Source organism: Melopsittacus undulatus, chromosome Z, assembly GCF_012275295.1.
Source record: "Melopsittacus undulatus isolate bMelUnd1 chromosome Z, bMelUnd1.mat.Z, whole genome shotgun sequence".
Taxonomy (NCBI): domain Eukaryota; kingdom Metazoa; phylum Chordata; class Aves; order Psittaciformes; family Psittaculidae; genus Melopsittacus; species Melopsittacus undulatus.
Window position 1 is genome coordinate 86,510,228 of NC_047557.1, and position 22,502 is coordinate 86,532,729.

The 22,502-nt window shown below is 36.3% G+C and overlaps 1 protein-coding gene across 4 annotated transcripts in view; it reads right to left on the bottom strand.

The window, feature by feature from the left end:
- Positions 1-22,502, bottom strand: part of CHD9 (chromodomain helicase DNA binding protein 9) — a 75,889-nt gene that overhangs the window by 15,106 nt on the left and 38,281 nt on the right. For all 4 annotated transcript variants that reach the window (XM_031051734.2, XM_031051733.2, XM_031051736.2 and 1 more), the window contains exons 9-30: positions 22,130-22,267; positions 19,912-20,033; positions 18,430-18,673; positions 17,083-17,259; positions 16,341-16,484; positions 15,576-15,831; positions 14,446-14,656; positions 11,554-11,749; positions 10,616-10,783; positions 9,878-10,057; positions 8,232-8,342; positions 7,297-7,493; positions 6,346-6,545; positions 5,708-5,867; positions 4,717-4,806; positions 3,804-3,907; positions 3,570-3,687; positions 2,808-2,865; positions 2,464-2,506; positions 2,084-2,303; positions 1,747-1,949; positions 601-1,506 (exon numbers count right to left, since the gene is read on the bottom strand). In XM_031051734.2, coding sequence (XP_030907594.1) covers positions 601-1,506; positions 1,747-1,949; positions 2,084-2,303; positions 2,464-2,506; positions 2,808-2,865; positions 3,570-3,687; positions 3,804-3,907; positions 4,717-4,806; positions 5,708-5,867; positions 6,346-6,545; positions 7,297-7,493; positions 8,232-8,342; positions 9,878-10,057; positions 10,616-10,783; positions 11,554-11,749; positions 14,446-14,656; positions 15,576-15,831; positions 16,341-16,484; positions 17,083-17,259; positions 18,430-18,673; positions 19,912-20,033; positions 22,130-22,267 — 4,246 coding nt within the window. The remainder of the gene's footprint in view (positions 1-600; positions 1,507-1,746; positions 1,950-2,083; positions 2,304-2,463; positions 2,507-2,807; positions 2,866-3,569; positions 3,688-3,803; positions 3,908-4,716; positions 4,807-5,707; positions 5,868-6,345; positions 6,546-7,296; positions 7,494-8,231; positions 8,343-9,877; positions 10,058-10,615; positions 10,784-11,553; positions 11,750-14,445; positions 14,657-15,575; positions 15,832-16,340; positions 16,485-17,082; positions 17,260-18,429; positions 18,674-19,911; positions 20,034-22,129; positions 22,268-22,502) is intronic.

The window sequence follows — 22,502 nt, forward strand, 5'->3', positions numbered from 1 at the left end:
AGCTTTGAAAAGTAGTGTCTGGGTTTTTTGATCCTGTGCTCTACAGTCACCTCAGTCTTTTCTAGCCAGGTACATAGTTTTTGAAAACATCCAGTGCAAGCAAACTGCTTGGCCACCTCCAGTTTACAAGAAAAAGCAGCTCGTGTTACTCCATAGCCTGGCCAGCAGGAAACTTGCAGATTACATGAAAGCACAATGAGTAAGCTACAAAGACAGGCGAGCAAAAGCGAAAAAGCAAGGAGGGAAAACCAAAAGAATCTCCACATTTAAGAAGAAAAATAAATGGCAGTAGGGAATACACACAGAATATGCATTTCCAGAAAACATAGCTGCTCAACTGCCTTCCCAGATGTGAACTACATGCATGGTGAGCTTGCTTAGAGTATCTGTCAACAAATCTTAAGTATCTCATCCAAGGCACTGATATGAAGCAAAGAAAATGCTGTACCCCTCAAATTCTTCCAATTCACTTAAAGAATCAAGAAAATATGTTTATTTGTTTACTTCTGTGGAATTCAACATATTTTTTAGACATTTTTCTACTAAGAATAAACTTGTTCAGTTTAGAGTTAAACTGCAGAAGTAAGACTACACACATACCATGTTTTTGTGCCTCCTCTTCATCACTATCACTCTCTTCAGACGACGATGATGATGATGATGATGATGAGGACGATGACGATGAGGATGAAGATGCTGAAGAACAAGATGAAGATGATGAAGAGCTAGAGCCTGATCGGGAGTGTGAACAAGATGATGAAGATGAAGAGGATGAAGAAGATGACCTGGAAGAACAGGATGATCTATCTGAGTCAGAGTCTGAGTCAGAGCTAGATTCAGATCCCCTTTTGCTGACTCTCTGTTTTTTACACGCAGGGTTTGGAGTTAAAGGCTCTGTCCTTGCTGCCACCATGCGCCTGTCTGTTTCAGTCTTCACACTAGGTTTGTGGTCTGTATTTTGTATTGCTGTGCCGTTCCTTGGACTCAAAGGTTCACATTTCATTATTGTTTGTGTCTCCTCTGTAGACATAGACTCCTCTTCAGAAAACTGAGGGTCCTCTTTCAGATTGTCATTTTTAGCTCTTGTGTCCTCAAAAGCATTCACTTTAGCATCTGACAATCTTGACTGAGGTGTAAGAGGAGAAGCAGATAATGCCATCTGGTACTGATGGAGAAGTGGAGTAGAAGTCCTTGAGAGTGTCACTTTATTTTGATTATAGTTCCTCTGGGCAGACATAAATGAGAGTTCAGGATCACGGAGAATATGATAATCTGTCCTGCTAACTCCATGTTTAGCAGCTCCAATAAGTAAATCCCTGTCATGAGTCCCACATTCCCACCAGACAGGTAAGTCTGGGTTTAGCTGGCATAGTTTTAGTCGTTCAAACAACTGTGGGTGTCTAAGGGCCTGTTCCCGCACTTTCCTTAGGAGTTCAATGCGATACAAAGTCCGAGAAGCACGCTCCTCTGTAATTGGTTGGATAAAGATGTTTGGGTCCACGAGTTCTGTATTAAAACAAAGCAAAGATGACAATTTGGAAAAAGCCTGCACTACAAATCAGTTCTAGGAGGAGATGGCTTTGATCAGTTAATACATGTCTCCTCCCCATTATAAGCTTTCAATTTTACTCTTAACTTGTTTCCTTATTTCCTTCTTCCCCTTTTTTATACTGGAACACATGAAAGAAAACAAGCCCTGGCAACAGAAATCATAGATAAAACTAGAAGTAAAATATATAAACCCACCTTCTTTTGAGGGGAGACGACAGACTCTGCGGCACATAGACATAAATGCATACAAGTACTTCTCTAAGCTCTCATCTGTTTTCTTATGTAGTCTAGCCATTGCTCTAAATTTGGTCCAATCAAATCGTCCCCTTTCTGGATCAAACACGACTCCAAATGTGGAAACAACTCTGTAGAAGTCAGCTTCTTCTCTTCTTGTCCATCTTGGTCAGCAAGAAAAAGAGAATAATTGAAAGTTGCATCATTTTCTTCACTATTTCACACAGCTAACAACTGTTATTTATTTGCTATTTTAAATGTATGTATTAAAAAATGTGTATTTGCATGCTGCACATACCTTTGCTGTCTTTCAATCTTAGCAGCCATCTTTGGGTTTAAAGCAGCTTCCTCATATGGAGGCTGCATCATACTAGGTTGTACTGAGAATGCTGACTGGATCTGCTGGGCCTGCCTATTTTTACTTGTTCGCTGATAAGCTGTTATAAGGCGGCGAAGACGTGTCGTTAAGGCAGACTGAGTGGGCCAATAGATTTTGTCTCCTTCCATCATTTGCCCATCTATATTAAAATAAAGTCACAGCAAAAATAAACAACTTAAACACTGCTGGTTCTTACGGTTCTACACTAAGCAATCTGAATACAGTTTAGATTAAAGTCAGCAAAATTAACAATTCAAGATTGACTGAATTAGCTCAGATTTGAAGTTTTATGTCTTTACCTCCATCTGCTATTACTAGATCACCTGGGGATGAAACATCATCCTGTAGGAAAACAGAAGTAAACCAAAATTTACAATGTAGCCATCTCCAGAGGTTAAATTTGCATCTTATAGTCAATTTATGAATATGATGGAGAACAAGAGTAACACATACTTCGGACAAATGGCTAACAATGCAAAGAGAATTATACAGCAATTCCCTCCCATGTCTTGCACCCACACAGCTGAAGAAACACTTGGAGTAAGTTCTACAAATTTAGATATATATAGAAAAATGTAATAATTTGCTCAATGAAAAGGTGGAAGTATTACATTCAAAGAGTGTTAAAAGAAGCCTACTATACCTCTATGTCATCTTTAAACATTGCTGGTGCTGGTTTATATTCTGGATCTTCTACATCCCTGTTAGAATTTCAACACAAAAAAAAATCCATCTTAGTAATATTTCAAAAGTCCTCAAACTCTCTTCAACTAAGCAAAACTCATTTAAATTTAGCTAGATGCACTGTACTTCATTTTCCATTTGAAATGAGGAGAGTACTTCATGGCAGCTTTGGCTTGAATCTTGCCCCCTGACTCCCTTCCCCCCCTTTCCCCAGTTCACTGTCTCATTCAAAGATGTTGTTTACGACCACAGCTGCTAACCTCATTGATGAAGCAGTGAATAAAAGCAGTTTTCTCATTCAGTAATTATTAATGATACTCAGATTGATCTACCGGGGTCACTGGTTAGCTACACAAGACTAACATGCCAAGCTTACTGACCTGAAGTCAAGTTAAAAAGGTCTGTAGTGTTCCATGCCTGTGAAGGCTTTTGCACTTCAGTGTCTAAGTAATACTTCTGATACAGCAACACAAGGTAGAGTCCTTGTTAACAATTAGTTGCTCCATTTTTCCTTTAACTGTGAAATCCCAAACTACAGTGGTTCTGTTACACTGTTCCTAACTCTCTTCCACTCTCTGCAAGTAAAATCAAACTAGAATTCTTCACAATGACATCAAACTAGTATAAAACCAGTTAAGAAGAGAGTAATGTTCACCACAGAAATTCAGTCTTGTTTATTTCAAGGTCCTGAAACATTAATACGTAATTTAAGTGCTCATACCCATCCATATAATCGTTTGCTCTCTGTTCAGCAGCAACAGCTTTCTCATCTGGCTTGCCAACCCTTTCTAAGAAGCACAGTGCTGGGTCTGCTCTGATAGTGTTGTATTTTTCATAACCTATTAAAAAAAATGTGGCATAAGTTCTATTTCCATAGTAAGCTGTAAAAAACTGAGTGTAGGGTGTTTATATTGAGGGGTGAGCAAGTACACATGTAGTCATCCATGTTACTCACCATGTTTAAAAACTCCAATTAGAAGTGATTTATCTGCATCTGCATCCCACCACTCAGCAGGAACTTCAGAGTGATCTGGCTCAGGGACCCAAACATCAATTTCACTAAGGAAAATCACCAACAGTACAACATCATCAATAACATTCAGAGGAAGAAATGAAGTTTTATATTCATTTTGTACATTTCTACTTTATGTGGGATTTCTATACTTCCCCAAGCATACAGATACAGTAAGACCCTAAAAATAGCACTACAAAGCATCCAGACAGCTTGATATTTTTGTATTTGACACAGACCAGTAACAGGGAAAGAATATGAAGCAGAACCAGCATAAAACATTCTTCCTCTCTCAGTAAACTCTGGCAACTCCTGCAGTTTTTGCTTGCAAAACTTTGCAAACCAAGGATTATCTGAGTTTGTGTTTAACAGCGCAAGATGGGACTGTTCTTCCACAAATATCTGTAACACTTTTGTGAATCACATTAAAACTTTCTATCCTCCACAAGCTCCTGCAGCAAAGAGGTCAAGAATTTCCAAATGGCAATACTCCCAATAAAAAAAAATAAATAAAAATTAGTGGAATAAGCAGCATGTAACCAAAAGCATGTATAAAGAGACAGAAAAACCCGCTAATTAGAATGCAAAGTAAAAAATCCAATTTTTCACTCACTTATATAGTCTATTTGACTTAAATAATTTTACTTTATATAACTAGAGTCATAAATAGGAATTGGGACTTCCCCATGCTGAGACAATACAAAGCAAACAGAGTAGACAAAAACATTTTTCTCACAGCCTAAGGATACAAATATTTGGGTTTAACATTTCCTATTTAGGTCCAGAAAGATTTTAGAGTTTTCATCTGACAGTTTACATTTAAAATAAGCAAGCAAAAAAACTCTCTATAGTTCACCTGGCATCAATTCCATTAAACACCTTTTGGAATTCGTTACCAATGACTTCTTGTTTTAAGTAGTACAGCATTCTTACACGAAGTAAGACCCTAAATGAAGAAAAAAGAAACACAAATATTAGCACTCTAAAAGCTTTCAATAGTTGCAGGTGGTTGTGTTTTTTCTGTTACAATATCACAAAGCTTTTAAGTGATTTTCCTAAAACATACTTTCTCCAGTTGTAAGAGGACATAACCCTCAACTCAGGTCACCTAACACCCTTTATTGCAATCACTTTTACAAATTGTCTCATTGCAAATTCTAGGCAAAGACCAGGGCCAACACAACACTCCTCACTTGGTTCTTAAAATACTGCTAAGAACAAAATGCTATTTCCCTTTTCCTACTTAAAAGATATCTTTAGAAAGAATTGAGCAGGCTGACAGCATCTTTCAGGTCACCTGTTCATTCCTTCTCACTAAGAATTTATGCATGACCCCGATGCTCTATGCTCTATTTCAATTCTTGACCAGTAGTATGAAATTTTCAGGCAGAGTATGAGACATTTTTCTGCAGAAAAATGATTTATCTATAACAAGCTCCTGACTATGAATGGGCTTTCAACAAGCTAGTAACTCAGATTCCCAGAAGCCTAGAAAACATGCTAGGTAAAATAGCATGGAAGACTGATAGGCAATGACTTTACTGCTTTCTGTTTCTTTGCTAAGCATTCCCAAAATCTTTAGTCCTTTGGCTGCTGCAAGGCTCCCCAAACATCCTTGCATCTCTTTCTCTGTATGGACACACACATGCAGAATTATTTCAAGTATTTTGAAATAGTCAATTAACCTCCTAATATACTGCAATCTATTTATTCTAATCAGGCTAACATTAGATTTATTTCTTTATAGTTCTGCAAGTATTTTGAAGTCTAAGAAAATAAGAAATTAGAATAAGAGAAGAATCTTCACATAAACATTGAAAGACATCCATGCTTCAGCTACTGCTTACTTGTTGCAATGGTGTTTTATGTGCTTTTTGTATCCTTCATCTTGCAACAGATGTTCTGGATTGTATTTTCGAAGCCATTCTGCTTTGTGTATATCAAAAGTGCTAGCCTGGGTCTTCACTTTTTTTCCTTTTCTTCCTCTAGGCACAGGGGCTGATAAGCCTGTATAATTTAAAATACAATATAACAACAGGCAGGTATAGATCCTAGGATACTTATATTTCCTATATCCTATGGCAGTATTGGGACCTGCAGTCCAGAAAATATACTAGTGTCACAGTGTCTGGATTTGAGGGTTTTTCCTCTCTTGTGTCTTAGAGCATCTCTGGAGTACATTTCATCAGCTAAGGACAAAGCAGGAGAGGGGGAGTGAAAGGAGAGTGTGATCTCACCTACGCTGAAACAGAGCAGGTTCTTACGAACTGAAACAAATAAAGCTTACACAGCACACTGGTCCATTTGGGTATACTATCAAACAGAAAGCAAAGCACGAATGACACTTCCTATCAGTTGAATTGCATATCTGGAATATATTTCCTTTATTTTAATTAGGACACACAGAATTCTTAGCTAATTTTATCTCAGTGCAACAGACACAGTATATGAAGGTATTTAACTGCAGAAACACAGAAGACTTTACCAAGGTGATTCTGCAACTCTCGTGTTTGCCCATCCTCTGTTGGTGTAATAAGATCCCATATAAAACTTTTTATTTTCTCATCTCCTCTGTAGTGAACGAGACAATAGGCTAACAGAGCTCGGCAGATTATCTCCACATCCTGTTCATTCAGCTGTCTCTTGAAGCGGCCATGTGACAAAATTTCTCTCCATCGACCCCACCTAGTCCAAAGTGAAACACAGATCAGCACTTCAAACTCAAATGCTTGGACAGCCTATGTATTTCTATCACAAAAGGGAATCTCTGTAATATATATGGCTTTCCACTCTTTTCCTTCACCCCAAGCTACTAAGGGGAAACCGAAAATAACAAAATTCTGATATATTTAAATAGTTTCAACAAAACCTGCCTGTTAGCAAGAATATGAATTACTGTAAATAAATATGGCTTATAAGACCAAAAACTGATGGGAACTCATACTGATAAGCAAACACAAGGTAGGTAAGAGAAGACCTAAGATTTTATTTCCAACCCAACTCACCCAATTGAAGCATGTTTAAAATAACTGGTTGGGATTTCAGTTCCTATCTGCATCTCATTAGAGTGCAGGATGTTCTACAATTATGAACATTAAGTCACCTACCAAGCTTTTATTTCACATATTTGTTTACAGTTCTAAGCCTCCTTCAGCACTAACTGTAATGACTTTTCGGGAGACTACTGTAGTGCCCATGGTAAGTATCATCTCCTTTGCAGAAGTTCCCTTCTCTCTTTAACACTTCTTCAATTGCAAATTATCAGAAAGATTTATACAGGATGCATGATAAATTCACATGAATTTATATTCTAGACAAATTCTATATACACGAGGTTATTGTCACTATAGCTAAAAGTTACTCAAAAATAACATTTACTACATAAAAAATAGTACTTTTTTAAACTTCCTAGAAAGAAGAAGGACGTATACAATACCCATAGACCAGCAAGTTTTTTTCCACACGAAAGCACTCTGTTCTTCCGTATCCATTGGAACGGTCACAGGGCCTGCGGAGCTTTGGTTTTTCATCGCTCTCACTCTCCACTTCAGACAACTCGGCCAGCTCATCCTTTGTAGCACTGAAGGGCCGTGTTTGTTTCCTAATTCTTGGGGTATCAATAACCAGGCTGTTCTGCAAAATTTCCAACAAATCTGATCAGAAGAAAAACCTTACCAACTGTTTGTAAGTAGATGGCTTCAATTCAGAAACAACAATTTCAATCTAATGTCAATAAATACTGATATTATTGTCAATATTTGACAACTGAAAAATTGGCATTAATGTCAGGAAGTATTTTGTAAAGAAATCACATTAAACACCCATAAAGCAAGTAAAACATTTTGTGGTATTTAAGGCAACAAAAATCGAGTTTCCTACCACGATGCCAGTACATTAGTTATAAACAATACCGAATACCTCATCTGAGCTTAGTATTTACACAGACCATGCTGCACTCTCTGTAAATAAAAAGGGGCAAAACCTTTTTAGAGCCAACTGCATGGGAATGTCTTAAAGTATAGCACACAATGTCCAGTATTATAAAACTAACAGAATTATTAGTCAGCTATTTTGCAGATCCAGCACAGAATTTACAGACAGAAACAGGGCAACCAGAACATTTACACACTTTCAAAGCATTTACAGTCCTTCAACGACAATCAAAGACCCCCAGACTCTTTCAGGACAGGAGGTAGCTAGGAAATACTAAAGCTCTCAGCAGGTTGATTACCCATGCACCAACTAACCAGCACAAGAAGTCTGATTTGTTGAAAGAGTAAACAAAAAGCACCAGAAATTCTACACCTACTATTTCAGAATTCAATAGCAAGCACATACTTGAAAAAATGCATTAAAAAGAGAAGCACTTACTCTACCACTGATGGCATCTATATCTATTTCTGCTTTTTTGGCCCATTTCTGCCAGAAGTTGGGATCATCTAGTGAAATGTCAGTCCTGTTTCCAGATGCAACAAAACTAGCCTGTAAGGAATAAAAAGCAACATCATACACCAGAATATTGTCAAGTTTGAATACTTCGGTGCTGTGAAGACTGTAGAGCCTTATTTCATCAAAAGTCTCTCAAGCAGCTGTTAAGAATTCAGACCCTACTTACAGTGCCAAGAACTTAAAAGCCCTCCTCCCCCTTAATTTTTTTAATCAGATCATAATATATCAGAAAAATCTAATGAAATCTTATGCACCATCAGGAGAGAAGAACATAAAGCAGCAAGATTCTTCTAAGTCTGAATCTAAATTACTTGAATAGAAGAAAACAGAATGTTTCGAAGAGGCTTATCAGCGTTTGGGGAGTTCATCTCATGCAAAAGTACTCACTTGAGGGAAATTTCAAAGTATTGTTTAACCCACCAACAATCAAAGCCTAAGAGCACGGAACAAGCTTAATTTCAGAAGGCATTTTAAAACCCTTAATTCACTGTTTTTGGAAAAAAAGTAGAAACATGTAAAAATTCCTAAGTCTTCTGATAACAAAGATAGTGATGATGATCATCTTTAGAAGTCTGTTTCTTAATTAAGCCACAAAAGGCAAGAGACAAGAGAACCTACGCTATAAATATTATCTTAAATATGATAAATATACATTACATTCTTACAAGTTTTTTTTTCTTTGCTTTTGGCAGGAGGGAGAACTGCATTCATGAAGTATCCCCATTCCAAGCTAAGCTGTATTTTTAATTTTATCATTTTAATTTTTATTTACCTGAATTTGTTTTTGTTCCAATTCATATTTACAATTACTTTGGAAATTAAGGAGTCCAAGCTTATCTTTTGTTCTGTTCATCCAATTTTCCAGCATAGGTTTTTTGAATGCTATGATATTACTATTTTTCTCCTCCCCACCAAAAATTATAGTGTCAAGTCCAATTTTATCCTAGACTATTGCTCCTAAGACCTTACACTCTCAGCCCTCGCCATGCACACACACACACACGTATATATATACATGTATAATATATAAATATACACACAGTCTCTCTACCCCTTGCTATTTCAGAAGCTATTGTATTTTGCTTTTCAAACTCCTACCACAAAGCTCAAGATTCAAACTATATCCTAAGCGTAGGCATTTCTAAAATAAGCCTGACAGTTTTTCATCTTATTATTGTCTTATACACATTTTCCCCTACTTAATGTACTTGAATACAAACAGATCTATATACAAAGCTGTTTTAATATTCCTGAGTAATGCAGTCCATTGTACCTCACACAAATCCCAGCCTTTTCAAAAAGCAGCACACTGCTATTACTCATCTTTGCTCAAGCATGCTCTTTGCATCTGGCATTTACACCATGTGTGAATCTGTATGTGCAACACTGACTTTGCTATGTGCACGTTAGTATAAACACACAGATAGATGTAAGAACGCAAAAGAGTTTTTAACAAACACGCACATTAAATGCATTACATACAAGTAAACGTGACTTTTTTTTTTGAATGCATAAACTTTACATTTACAGCTCTATAACTGTCAAAGAACAACTTGCTGCTTCTGCACCTTGGCAAACGTGGAGCCCCTTCCTTCTGATTCAATTGTGATAGTTTTAGTACGACGCTGAAGAATTTGGTCAATGTCTTCTTCACAAAATTTAGAGCCTTCATCTTCTTCATCCATAATGGCACCATATGCACCTCTTCGAAGCAAGTCTTCAATTTCTTTTTTGGAGAGTTGTTGGATCTGAGCAAATAAAATATGTTTTAGACAGTTAAGAAAAAGATTCCCCACAGTCTTTTCTATTTCCCTTTCCACTGCTTCTGCAACTGAACTCTTGCCTTACAGTTTATAAACTTAAAATCTAGATCATTAAAAGCTACGAGAACAGTCTGGCTGGCAGCTGAAGTAACTTTTTATGTGGTTACAGTTCACATTTTTACAAGTATGCGCCTTTTTTGTTTTGGCTGTTCCAACACTGTGATGAATACAGGTTTAAAAAATTACCTATTAGTACTAGATGTAAATCTCAAAGTAGTATATTATGTTAATATGAGAAGATACAAGGAAACAAAGGGAAACTTTTCTCCTTGTTTTAACTTTGACATTATCTACCTTGGACCTTAAGAAGCAAGAAAGAGCAACACTTATCAGAGTAAGTGACTACATATAAACTTATGTTGATTACACTGTTAGTTTGCATAACCCAAATGCAAATGACAGAGAAATGGTAGCTTTTGTAATTTAAAATAGTTCCCACATGATTCCCAAAGCAAAAAGTTATTTCAAGAAACGTCTACATACACCACCAACACTGTTTTCTCTTCCACTCATACTCTGTAACACAGCTTTATCCAGTCCCAGTTTCAGACTCGCTCTGTCAAACATCTCTCTTTCATAGGAGTTCCGTGTTATCAGTCTGTAGACCTTCACTGCTTTGTTCTGACCAATCCTGTGACAACGGGCTTGAGCCTTTTGAAGGGAGAACAGAACAGCAGCAAGAATTTAGACTTATTTAGGAGTAAGACACTACTAAGAAACTGTTTCTGTTGTAACACAGTCTGATGAACAACAACATGAACTCAAAATGAAGTCAACTCACTTAAGTAAATGAAAGCTATCAAGACATTTTCTGCGTTGTGAGCAGTTTTCTAAAAGCCATGTGATAAGTAAATGCAGATAAATTATCTACGCTGAATGCTACTGGATGGTATTTCTTTTGCAGTAACACTACATTAAAAGACATGCTAGTTCTTAAGCTATCTGTTCTCCAAACATAAATGGTAAAGGAGTTGTGACTTGAGATTGGATTCAGTTTCAGCAAACAATTCCTAGATTTGATTAATTCAAATTATGTTTCTTAAAACATATTACTCCTATGTTTTAGCTAAACAGCTCTATTTCCACAAACTGTGTTAGTCAGTATATGCAAATAACCCCTAGGTTCAAATTGTCAAAGTCTTAGCAGGTTTTATCAATTCACTGATTTAGTTTACCTATGTTGTGCTTTCAAAGAGTAATCAACATGAAAGAAAATGTTAGAATACAACCAAACCCAAAAGACGTCTCCCATCTAAATAGAAAGCATTCATCATGAAATATTAAACATCTGCCTTAAAAAAACCTGAACATTTAAAAATAATGCTTGTTTAAAATGGAGACAATATTCCAAGCGACCAATTTTTGTTTAAACCAAGTTTGACTTCTTAGGCTTCACTATTACGCTCAAAGGAATATCTTACCTGCAGATCATTTTGAGGATTCCAATCAGAATCAAAAATTATACACGTATCTGCTGCAGTCAAATTAATGCCCAAACCACCAGCTCTGGTACACAGAAGGAAAACAAAACGGTCGGAATCTGGTTTGCTGAACCGGTCAATGGCAGCTTGCCTGAGATTGCCTCGTACTCGCCCATCAATTCGCTCATACAAGTATCTGAAAGTTGCCACAGATACACACACACGCAAAGAGGGATTAGAACAGATCTCCGGCTTGTATATTTATTCTTTACAGGGAATAAAAGTGGTATCAACTAACTTTGATTATCAGAGGGTAACATAACCAGGAATCACAACAGAACTTGCATAAGCGTAGTAGCAATACACATCAGCATGTCCAAACATGGAGTATTTTAAGAATAGTTCTTCTGAACTTCCTTCATGAAAGCAAGTACCTGATTATACATACTAAGAAACACGCATTGCCACGGTAGTTAGCTGCACTAAAAACACACCATAACCTGAAGTCCCATGCAGACACTTACAAGTTTTTCCCATGCTGCTACGCTTAGACACCCCTCACCCCCCCCGGCCCCGTTGAGGTCATACAAGCAGAAAAGTGAACTTTTGTATTATGTCCACGTTGTCCACACATGTTAGGGGTAGCCAAGTAACCAGCTGAAAGCAGTCCCTAGAGTGAGCTGTCACTGGACAAACTGCATATTGTTTCTGTCAAGATTAAGAGAAATGGAACAAAAATGACATGACAGCACCTCTAACAGCCTTTATTAAGTCATCAATGAATCCAGAGCTTCCTAAACCAAAACCAGTAAATTTAAAAGCCTGAAGTAGAACGGTCATTTTTCTTATCTTTGATAATTACAAAGACTCCCTTGAAACTTCTGAAATCAAGTGAAACACTTGAAAAGGGAGAAAATGCTTCTGTAAACTGCATATACAAAAAGATGCTGAATGTGTATCTACTAGTCAAAAAACCTCAAAATCATTTTCCTTCTAATCAGCTATAAAATTGCACAGCATCCACAGGACCACAGGCATTCTGGCACTCAGCTACCTCCTACAGTCATGAATTCTGTTAAGTATGAAGTCTAATCATGTGTGTACTCTAACATTTCTAATCAAACAGTAGCACAGAGAAAGTTTCACCTCCTATGGATTTCAGAAGATTCTACCTGCAGATATGATGCACTAGTCTAGATGTTACTACTTTACAGAATATTTTCTGTACTAGGCGCTACTATAAAATTAGTCTATTAAAATCAAGCATACAAAAACTGTTGAGCTCACAGTTCAAATAGGCTGGTTTATGAAACAACAACATAGAAGCATATAAGTTATATAAATTCATCACAAAAGGCGATTTTACTATAATCTACTAGTACGTTCCAGTATCCATTGCAGGAAGGCTTAACATTTTCACTGGTTTTTATTTTTTAATGTGTGTTAACTCTGTATTACTAGGTTGTTTACTGACAAATACACACTTCAAAGCAAAATGTACATTCCAACAGCTAGACCATTAAAAACCCAGAACTATGCCTTTTAATATTTTTTTCAGGTTTATATAGCAACAGTTGATTCTAACCAAGGTTAAGGTGAGATTTTACGTGCTAAAGCTTTACACGTATTATTTAGTCACATGTTTAAGTTTAGGCTAAGGTTTCTGTAGTCAACAATATAGTCAAAGGTGCTACTGTATGTGACAGCAAAAGCCAAGCTAAGGTGCTGCTTTATGGCTAGAAGTTCAATTGTGCTTCAAAATTTGAAACAGTAATAACTTAGGAGAGTTGAGAAGCAAAATTTTATTTTTACATTAATAAAAAGCAAGCCTCCAGTTGTTTACCATTTTGTACTTAAATTCTGCTAGGAATAAGGAGCTGCATTACCCCTGTCTGGTCAAAGTTTAACAAGATGTAAAAGAAAAACACACTGTATGCTTTCCAAGGTTTGGACGAGCAACCCTGAGCTTGAACTTACTTGCCTTCTGACAGGCAATGTATAAACAGTACATACATACTAAAACATTTAATAGAAAAGGCAACAAACTGATGGTGTTGCAGATTATCTTAAGTTTTACTACATCTTTATATCTTTTGTGTTTGCTACAGTTATCTAAAGGAATATCTTGATTTAAGAGATTAGCCTTTATGCCAGCATGGTGTGCTGTTACCTGAAATAACATGTTGTGTTGCTTTAAGTCCCTGTTCTCTGTGATATGTTAGCCTTAGTTCTTGGTCTCTAGAGCATAACCAAAGCACCTAGAGTCTATTGTATATAGTATGAGTTATGTGACAACCTGGCAAAGTACAAATCTAGCTAGCCAACTTGGAAACAAAACTTTAAAGGTGACCTGATGTAAACTGCCTTCGTTATAATACTAAAAAACACACCCAGATTGATTAGAACCTTGCCCAGGTGAAGACCCTTCCCCTGCACAAGTGTAGTAACAGAAGAGAATGACACTGCAGATATAATTGTATGCAAATCATTAACCAATCACTGTAACTGGGAGTGTACTCCCTTGTAACTTTTATGCATAAACACAACAATGAAATCAGCACTGGGTCTGCCTGATTTGTGGAAATTCCACCTAGCACCCAGTGCTGCAATAAAGTAGTGCCTGCTTCTACTGTTACACTGGTGTTAAGGAGTTTTATTCTCTTGATCTGGAGACAAAGGCACATAGTTTACTCAACAACCTCTCTTTAGTTTTCTGAAGTTTTTAATTCGTTGGTGAAAAAGTGGCAAGCCACTACAGTAAGTTACAGTGATTATTCAGAAAGAAAAATTTCCTACCTTTGGTGTGCTGCAATCACTAATCCTGCACTAATATTCAAAGACATGCCCACAGAGAACAGTATAATATAGGAGACAAAATATGCAGTATCTTACCTTTTATGTATAAGGTAATCCTCCAATATATCAAGGCAGCGTACCATCTGAGAGAAGATAAGGACTTTGTGGCCTCCTGCTTTCATTTTTGGAAGAAGTTTATCAATAAGAACCAATTTACCAGCAGACTGAATCATTGCTTGCAGATGGAAGTCTGGAGTACTTGGGCTGTATGTTTCTTTGAACTCCCCAAGGATTTTCTCTTCAGCACCTATTAAAAAATTTATTTCTCTATCTATAGGTGTATCTACACAAATACTTCACATACATGGAAGGCTAGGTTACCTAATCAGTACTTTTACTCTAAACATCAGCCTATTAGTCACTGCTGGAGACAGAACAAAGCTCTGAATGGATCTAAAGTCTAACAAGAACATCTGTTTCTGTAAGTAGTACTTAAGTAGTCTTAGGTTTTTAAGTAGAGCACCACAGAGCACGTTCTAGTACACCTAGAAGGAGGTAACCCCCACAACTGCAAAAATGAAAATACTTGTTCTTATGTGTTGTATAAAAAAAACCCCAACAACTAAGAACCACAAGTTCTTTTGTCTCTATGATATTTTAAATGGGACATGAATCTTAAGACAATGTTTAGAAGACTGTTGGACTTCATGATCTTCAAGGTCTTTTCCAACCTAGTTTTGTCTATGATTCTGTGATTTTTCTGAAGTCCTACTACAACTGAAATCATAGCAGAAACTTCAAGAGCTTAAAGTATATTTTCTTGCAAGCAGGAAAACCACACATATTGGGAAAGGCAATGAACACAGATAAAGACCATATCATTTGCAAGAAGCATTTAAAGTTAGCTCTTGGAATTTTTCATACTGCTTTCAAAGAGATGTAATATTTCCATGAGATAATTGCTTCTAAATATTCTGTGAAATCCTACATAACAAGTTCACATTTCAGGCCTCAAATATGCAACTGCCTCACAACTTTGCCTTACATCTATAAAAAACATGCTTCCACCTAATCCACTCCTTGAAAAGTCTGATAAGAGCGTTTAAGAACTACAATAAAAGTTCTGATCTATATTAAATGAAAGTACAAAAGCAGTAAAATAAAATAAAGAAAATAAAATTAAATTAAATTACAATAAACCCCATCAGTCTTTACCATGTATTTACCTTTGATGAGGTACGGGTGATTACAACACTTTCTGAGTTCCATCATGGTGTTAACCAGATTGGGTACATTTGCTTGTCCTGCTCCTTTGGATAAGAAAGCAAAATTTTTCTCCAAAATCGCACGATAATATTTCTTCTGAATATTAGTTAGTTCTACTTCAATTATAGTTTCTTCTTTAGGAGCCAGCTTTTTTTCTACATCTTCCTTTAATCGTCTGAGCATCATAGGTTTCAGGATAGCTTGTAGTTTCTGAACCTAAATGAAATACAACAGTTTATCAGAACATGAAAAATAATACTGTGGTTTAATGACACATTTTTGATCTCAATACCATTATTTTTTTCCTAGACTTACATAAAATACTTGTCAGGTGGCATCTTGCCTTAGTTTTAACCTCAAATGACTGAAAAATGTTTTTAATGTTCTCAAAAAACAAAACAAAACAAAAAAGGTACCTTTTTAACATCTGTCTGCAAAGGCTCTGCCTGCAAAGCCGGAAACTTCAATTTTTGTTATTCTCACTAGCTGCAAAATTCACAAAACTGGCCCAAAAAAGTAATCCTTTACTGTATCATACTATTTCTACTGCCTGCACAGTTTAGAGAAACTGCATGACAAAAGATCAAAAGATTACAGATGATACATGGCAAGTGAAAAGCAGGGTAGGAAGCAAGAACCATTACTATCCAGAACAAAACTTTTGCCTTCAGGGAAGTCACTTTTACACACTGAAGCTCAAAATGAACTTATGCAACATGCAATACCTGTTCCTCTGTTTTAAGGTCTCCGAATTCTTGCATGAATGTAGATTCAGCAGGAAACCGCAATGGTTCAAGAAAATGAAGGAGGCTAAATAGTTCTTCTACCGTGTTTTGCAGCGGGGTACCCGTTAACAGCACTTTATGCTCCTACAACAGGAAACAAAAAACTTACATGATTGTATGTGCACATATTTGCAAAAACTTCTGTGTTAAGTCTGAGCGTCAAAACCTGAAAATACCAGTTCTGCATGTAACTAAGAACACACATAATACAGATAAACAGACTTATCAAGCACAACAGTATTTTCTAGTAGCTTTTCTTTAAATCCTGACTTCCTACATCTGTAATGAAGAAATGACTGAACAACTGTGCCTGTAATATTCAAGTATGTATAATCCTCCCTATTGTGTGGAAAATATACACACCAAGCATGTATCAGAAAGCAAACAAGATGACTACTGAGAACATTTAGCAACAAGTGTATCAGAGTAACAAAGTCAATTAAACAATGCAAAATTGGTCATAGTGGATCTTGTAGTAATGCAACAGAAGCCTCAAGATTCATGGTAGTATCTCCTTTTAAAAATATTTCACTAAGTCAAATAAAACCTTAACTACAGGACTAGACAATAATTCCCCTTTAAATTCTGTTAAAGAACTTGTTTAAAACTTTCACAAAACTTGTGATTTATTATCATACTGTACTTAATAGGAATCAAACCCCAAAAGTGAAACGCTACTCACAAGGTTCATTAATTTTAGTCCTTCCAAGAGTTTGCAGTTTTTGTTCTTCAGTCTGTGAGCTTCATCAATAATAACGCACCGCCACTCAATTGCATTTAGCTCTGGGCACCCACCAAGAATCATTTCAAAAGTTGTGATAATGGCTTGGAATCTGTAGGTACCTCGAATGATACGTCCCTAGAGATTCATCAACACATGGAAGTTGTTACATTACTTCAAATGTATTTAAGGATTTTTGTTATTGAAGTTTTATCAACAGACATGGGATTTTACATTATAAGTTGTTTTATCATTCCATACACATGTATTTTATAACACTGTAATTAATACTAATGAGTAATTATCCACAGCCACGAATCCAATATTGCCTAACCAATAGTAAACTTTTAAGCACTTTTAAATTACAGTTACAATCATCTAACAGGACTGTTTCAAAAAGTTGTATGCAAATAATATCTCATTTTTAACCCTGGGAAAATCTGAAAGACTAAATCACAGGAAAAGCCTTCCATTCAGTCAATCAAAACACGCAATAGTGATACATTTAGCATTCATACAGTAACTTACATAAGTATCACCTGAGGACTAAATGAACACTTTTTACCCAGCTGACTCTACTTGGTTGGTCTGCCAACGAGAATATGTAAGGCCTTCAATATGGCAGTACACAGTAAGTCACTGGAGAGTGAGAATGTCATTTTAATATTTAGTACTACTTAAAAAAGAAGAGTTTTGTGCTTTTGTGGTCTTATCAGTTCCGTGGAAGTACAATATTTCAATCATGATTTATAAAACATTTATTTATACAGAATATACAGAATGGGGAAAAAAAAAAAAAACAAACAAAAAAACCCAAAACTAAACTACGAACATTTTACAAGAGTCAAATTTCAAGGGGTTTTCCATGTCATTTAATGTGAAGTATTTCAGGCAGAAAAGCAAACTGTACACAGACAAAGACAGGAAAAAGGAAATCAACAGCTACATAAAGGTAATGTACAGCTTAATCAGCTGTACTTCTGTTCTCACTGTTTTTCATATTGAGGACGCAACTGCAACCATCTGTGAACACTTTAATCTCCACACGTGTACCAGCATCACTGCTATTCAATTGCAGAATTACTCAGCATACTAAAAACAATCTGTATCTTGCTACAACCACTTTCACAAAATTTACTCAGCAAGGAAATGCTAAAGATTCTGATATGTAAAAACCTTAACTAACACATCAAGGGATGCAAAATGACCTTCAGTAAGACATGTACGGACAATGTAAAGTACACTTTCATTACTACTACCAGAAACAGGTTTTGGGTAGGCTATAACGTACAAGCCTCATTAGATTACCTGTGAATCCCTGAAGTACATTTCATACTGCTGAATCATCTGCCTGCTGATCATGCTTCCATGATACACTACAACATTAAGGTCAGTCCACGTGCGAAATTCTCTTTCCCAGTTTGCTATGGTGGAAAGCGGAGCTATGATCAGAAAAGGCCCTCTTATACCAGCCAGGAGGATTTCATAGAGGAATGTAATTGACTGAATGGTTTTGCCAAGACCCATTTCATCCGCTAAAATGCAATTTCGCCTGAAAACAAAATATATTTGTGATTAGCATCAGAGAAAGCACAGACAATAAAGCTGTTACTCAAATGGGAAATTTATAAAAACAAAGTCAAGTTGTCAAATAGTCAAAATTGGGGCACTGTAAAAGATGCTTGCAAACTTTCCCTGGTTAAATTAACTCAGCACACAATATTACAAGTTCCAATCATGTTTAGCACTGGCAAAACCCGAGAATATTCCATTAGATTCTCCTAGAAAAAGATTCAAAAAGTATTCTTTCGGAGTTGTACTGATCCTAATTAATGGAATTCAAATCAATCAGATTTCCTATCTTTAACACTAACCTTGACAAAACTGCTAGAAATTAATGAAGATTCCTTGAAAGTCACAGATGGAAAGTATTCCAGCTACACTCACATAAAAGGAACACATTATACTATTACTGCCAAATTTCCCTTCTTGTTTCCAGAACTTAGACAGATACATATAACCAGATTACTATATGAAATACCACTAGGTGCTCACCCTCAGCCATACAGTCCAGCCCTTCAAGCTATCTGCATAGCTGCTTACAAAGCCATGTAGTGCCTGACTAAGAATTAAAACAAACAGTATGGTAAATCATATGCTCTCTGACATCATCTCTATAGCAGACAGGCAACTGATATTTAGAAATAAAGCAAGCAGGAAGATTCATGAATAGAAATCCAGTTTAGATACAAAGAAAATACATTGCTCTGGGGAAAAAAAATCTTGAAAGTTATTATATTCCTGTTAATGTATCACAGCATTATTTAACAAAAGTTGCCTTTAGTTTACAACATAGAAAACACAGTTATTTACCAGCCTTAATTTTGAAAAAACATACCTTTATTTGGGTAATTTTGAAGACAGGTAACTATTAGCACTAATCCTAGAAATTATTTTGAACTATGCAAGAGTTTCCTAACTTTTCCAAAAATTCTGAAAGCTTGTACTTTGTTGGAAGTTGGTTTTTTTTTTGCTTTAATTAGCTAACAGGCCTGGAAAATGTATTTTCAATTCTGTTACAGTCTTTTAAGATTTGCTTTTTGCTATTCTTGTGGTGCAAAAACATATTTGTACACCCAAAGGAACAGAAATTATTTTTTTCCAGTTACAACGTTTGAGCTATAAGCAGAGAGGTTAAGGTAAATTTAACTCAAACTGTATTCATCCCTCCTAATCCTGGTTCACACATGTGGTTTAAAGTTTACATTAAAAAACATTCCATGGATATACCTATTGTACCAGTTGAATAGAAGCCAGTTAAGTCCTTCCAGTTGATATTCCCTGAGCTGATTGCCATTTTTATATTCCCTGGAGTGTTCTATCTTCTTCCAGGAGTTTGGAGGTGGTCGGTCCTTTACGGGAAAGATTAATACACACGCAAATTGGTACATGCTTTATTTTCCAAAACGTTTTAACCCATTATTTCCAAAGTGTAACAATTTAGATTTAGAATGTAATTATTCAACCTTAAAACTGCAAAGGTGTTTACTTTACTTACTAATTAAATAGTCTGTGGAAATCTAAAATTTGTATTTATTTATCAATATAAGTAGCACTTTTTAATTAATAATATCAAGCAACTGATTTCTAAAACTAAGAATGCAAATAGCTTGGCACTGGCAATTTGAGGCACTAACTCACTTATACAAGAAACTTCAAGAACATACTAAGTTTCACTCTGGAAGCTCTAAGAACAGCTGTCCTATAACTAAGTATTTGGGACTACCAAAATCCTCAAAAGTCTGAGTAATGCTGGCTGCTGACACTACCCTGAAGCCGTATGGGTAATCTGCATTGAACTGCTGTGATCCTGCCCTTTCTTTTTAGCACTTGCTGTGGTCACTCTTGATCACTCAATCTTACAGTCAGCCGATTCAGGAAGCCAACAACAGCAACACAGACAAGTAGATTTGTGAGTGGTTTAGTTCCCTGAATAGATTTCACCACAAGATTGGATGGAAGACATTATAAGCACATGCAAGATTATGATGCAAAGGACAGGGTGAAACAGACTGTAAAACAGTATCACGGTACATCATCATAACGTCCCTAGTAGCTAACAAAAAGCTGAGAAGCTATATAAACACACACCAATTCACAAGCCTGGAGACTCGACTGTCTGGCCATTAGCTTAGCAGGAAACTAAGTAGAGAAATTTTTGAAGTTTTTGACTGATATTGGTAGGATTTCTAGTGGAAAACACTCTCTTGGAATAGTTTCTGCTTTGTACCTTGAAGAAACCCACACATTCAAGAAATTTTTTCTTAGTTATGAGCTTTTATGATCAGCTGCACTCCCCCTATTTCTCTGTTTTTATAAAAGCTTGCATTCACTCTAGACTCATGTAGCCTGATCTGCCAGCTCTGAATTTCAGAGTTGAATTTTATAGCTCTTTCCTGCCAATGTCAGCATCACCTGACACCCATCTCTGAAAGTAGCTGCCCCTCCCTGGCAGCTGTGGCTTCCACCCCTCTCTCAGAACACCTATCTGTCCACTCCCCCACACCAGGAGCAGCCACAATCCCACTCACACGGCTGCTGACAGCAAACACTTTCTTGTAATTGCTGGAGCTTGGAACAGAAAATACTTGTTGCTGATGCTGAGATGACTGTCAGTTGTACAGGTACACTTTAGTTCCTTAGTCATCGTTTTCTCTCAAAGCCAAATATGGCAACAGAGAGGTATAAAAAGCCCTTCTTCCCACATGCCAAAATGGCAGGATTTAAAATAAATACTAGAAAAATTAACTAAATATAGTGCGAACACGTTAATCGTGACTACTGTCATTATCCATAGATGGAAAAACTTAAAATCAAAGCCGACAGATCAGAACACTGTGAGTATTTAGTTGTGTAAGTTAGAACAAGTGTGGTGCTACACCACACACGACACTCGTCTCACTCTGACAATGACACACAGGACTTCAAATAGAAGTACTGTGTTTTCTCCTGCTCTGTAAGACAGAAGATTCATAATTTAAAGAGAAAACACATCTCTTTATTAGATGCATTTTTCTTCCTTTCAGCTAGCCATTTATGACAAGAAAAATAAAAGCAGGAAGTAATTTAGGAATCTGTTTGACAGATCTCGTTTGCCAATTTCCTTCTGTGTCAAAGCACAAGACTTAACCCTGTTCGTTATGTAAAGGATGTTTATTCTGTTTCCTCCTTGTCTTAATACTGTTTAGATTCTGTGATAGCCAGTTTCAATGTACTGCTCCTCACTCAAAGAAAGTTATAGCTATATAGTAATATTTTTTCCTAAACATTCTTTTTAACAAATTATTTATCTGTGTATATCTGAAAATATAATTATTCATAGGTAACAAAGCACAGAAAACCTTTACATAGAATGTCAATAAGCCTCATGTTTTAGCACAGAAGCTTAAAGTTGGAAAAAACGTATCCAATTTACTAAGACAGACAAGTAAATTAGGTGTAATTTTACCAATCTCCTGGAGTCAGGCCGGGAAGCTTGCAATTGTTCAAATTCTTCTATTTTTGCTTGATCTACATCTTCTTTCAGCTCCCACGTACTGTCTTCATATGGCAACGAACACCATTTTACTAAATAGTAAATAACAGGCTGCAGAAGAAAATTCTGAATGTTATCAGCTTTTAATTTAGTATACAGACTGTTAATATGCCTCAGTATTTGAGTAACTAGCTAGCATGAGAGCTGGGGACAGAAGTGCATTTCTGATAATATTTAAAATACTGTATCTTGTTATCTACTTAATTATCCTTGATTTCTCATACTCTGTTACTTGTAGACCCCTGCAGTACTTTTTAAGTCGACTTACCCACAAGTAGATCTTAGT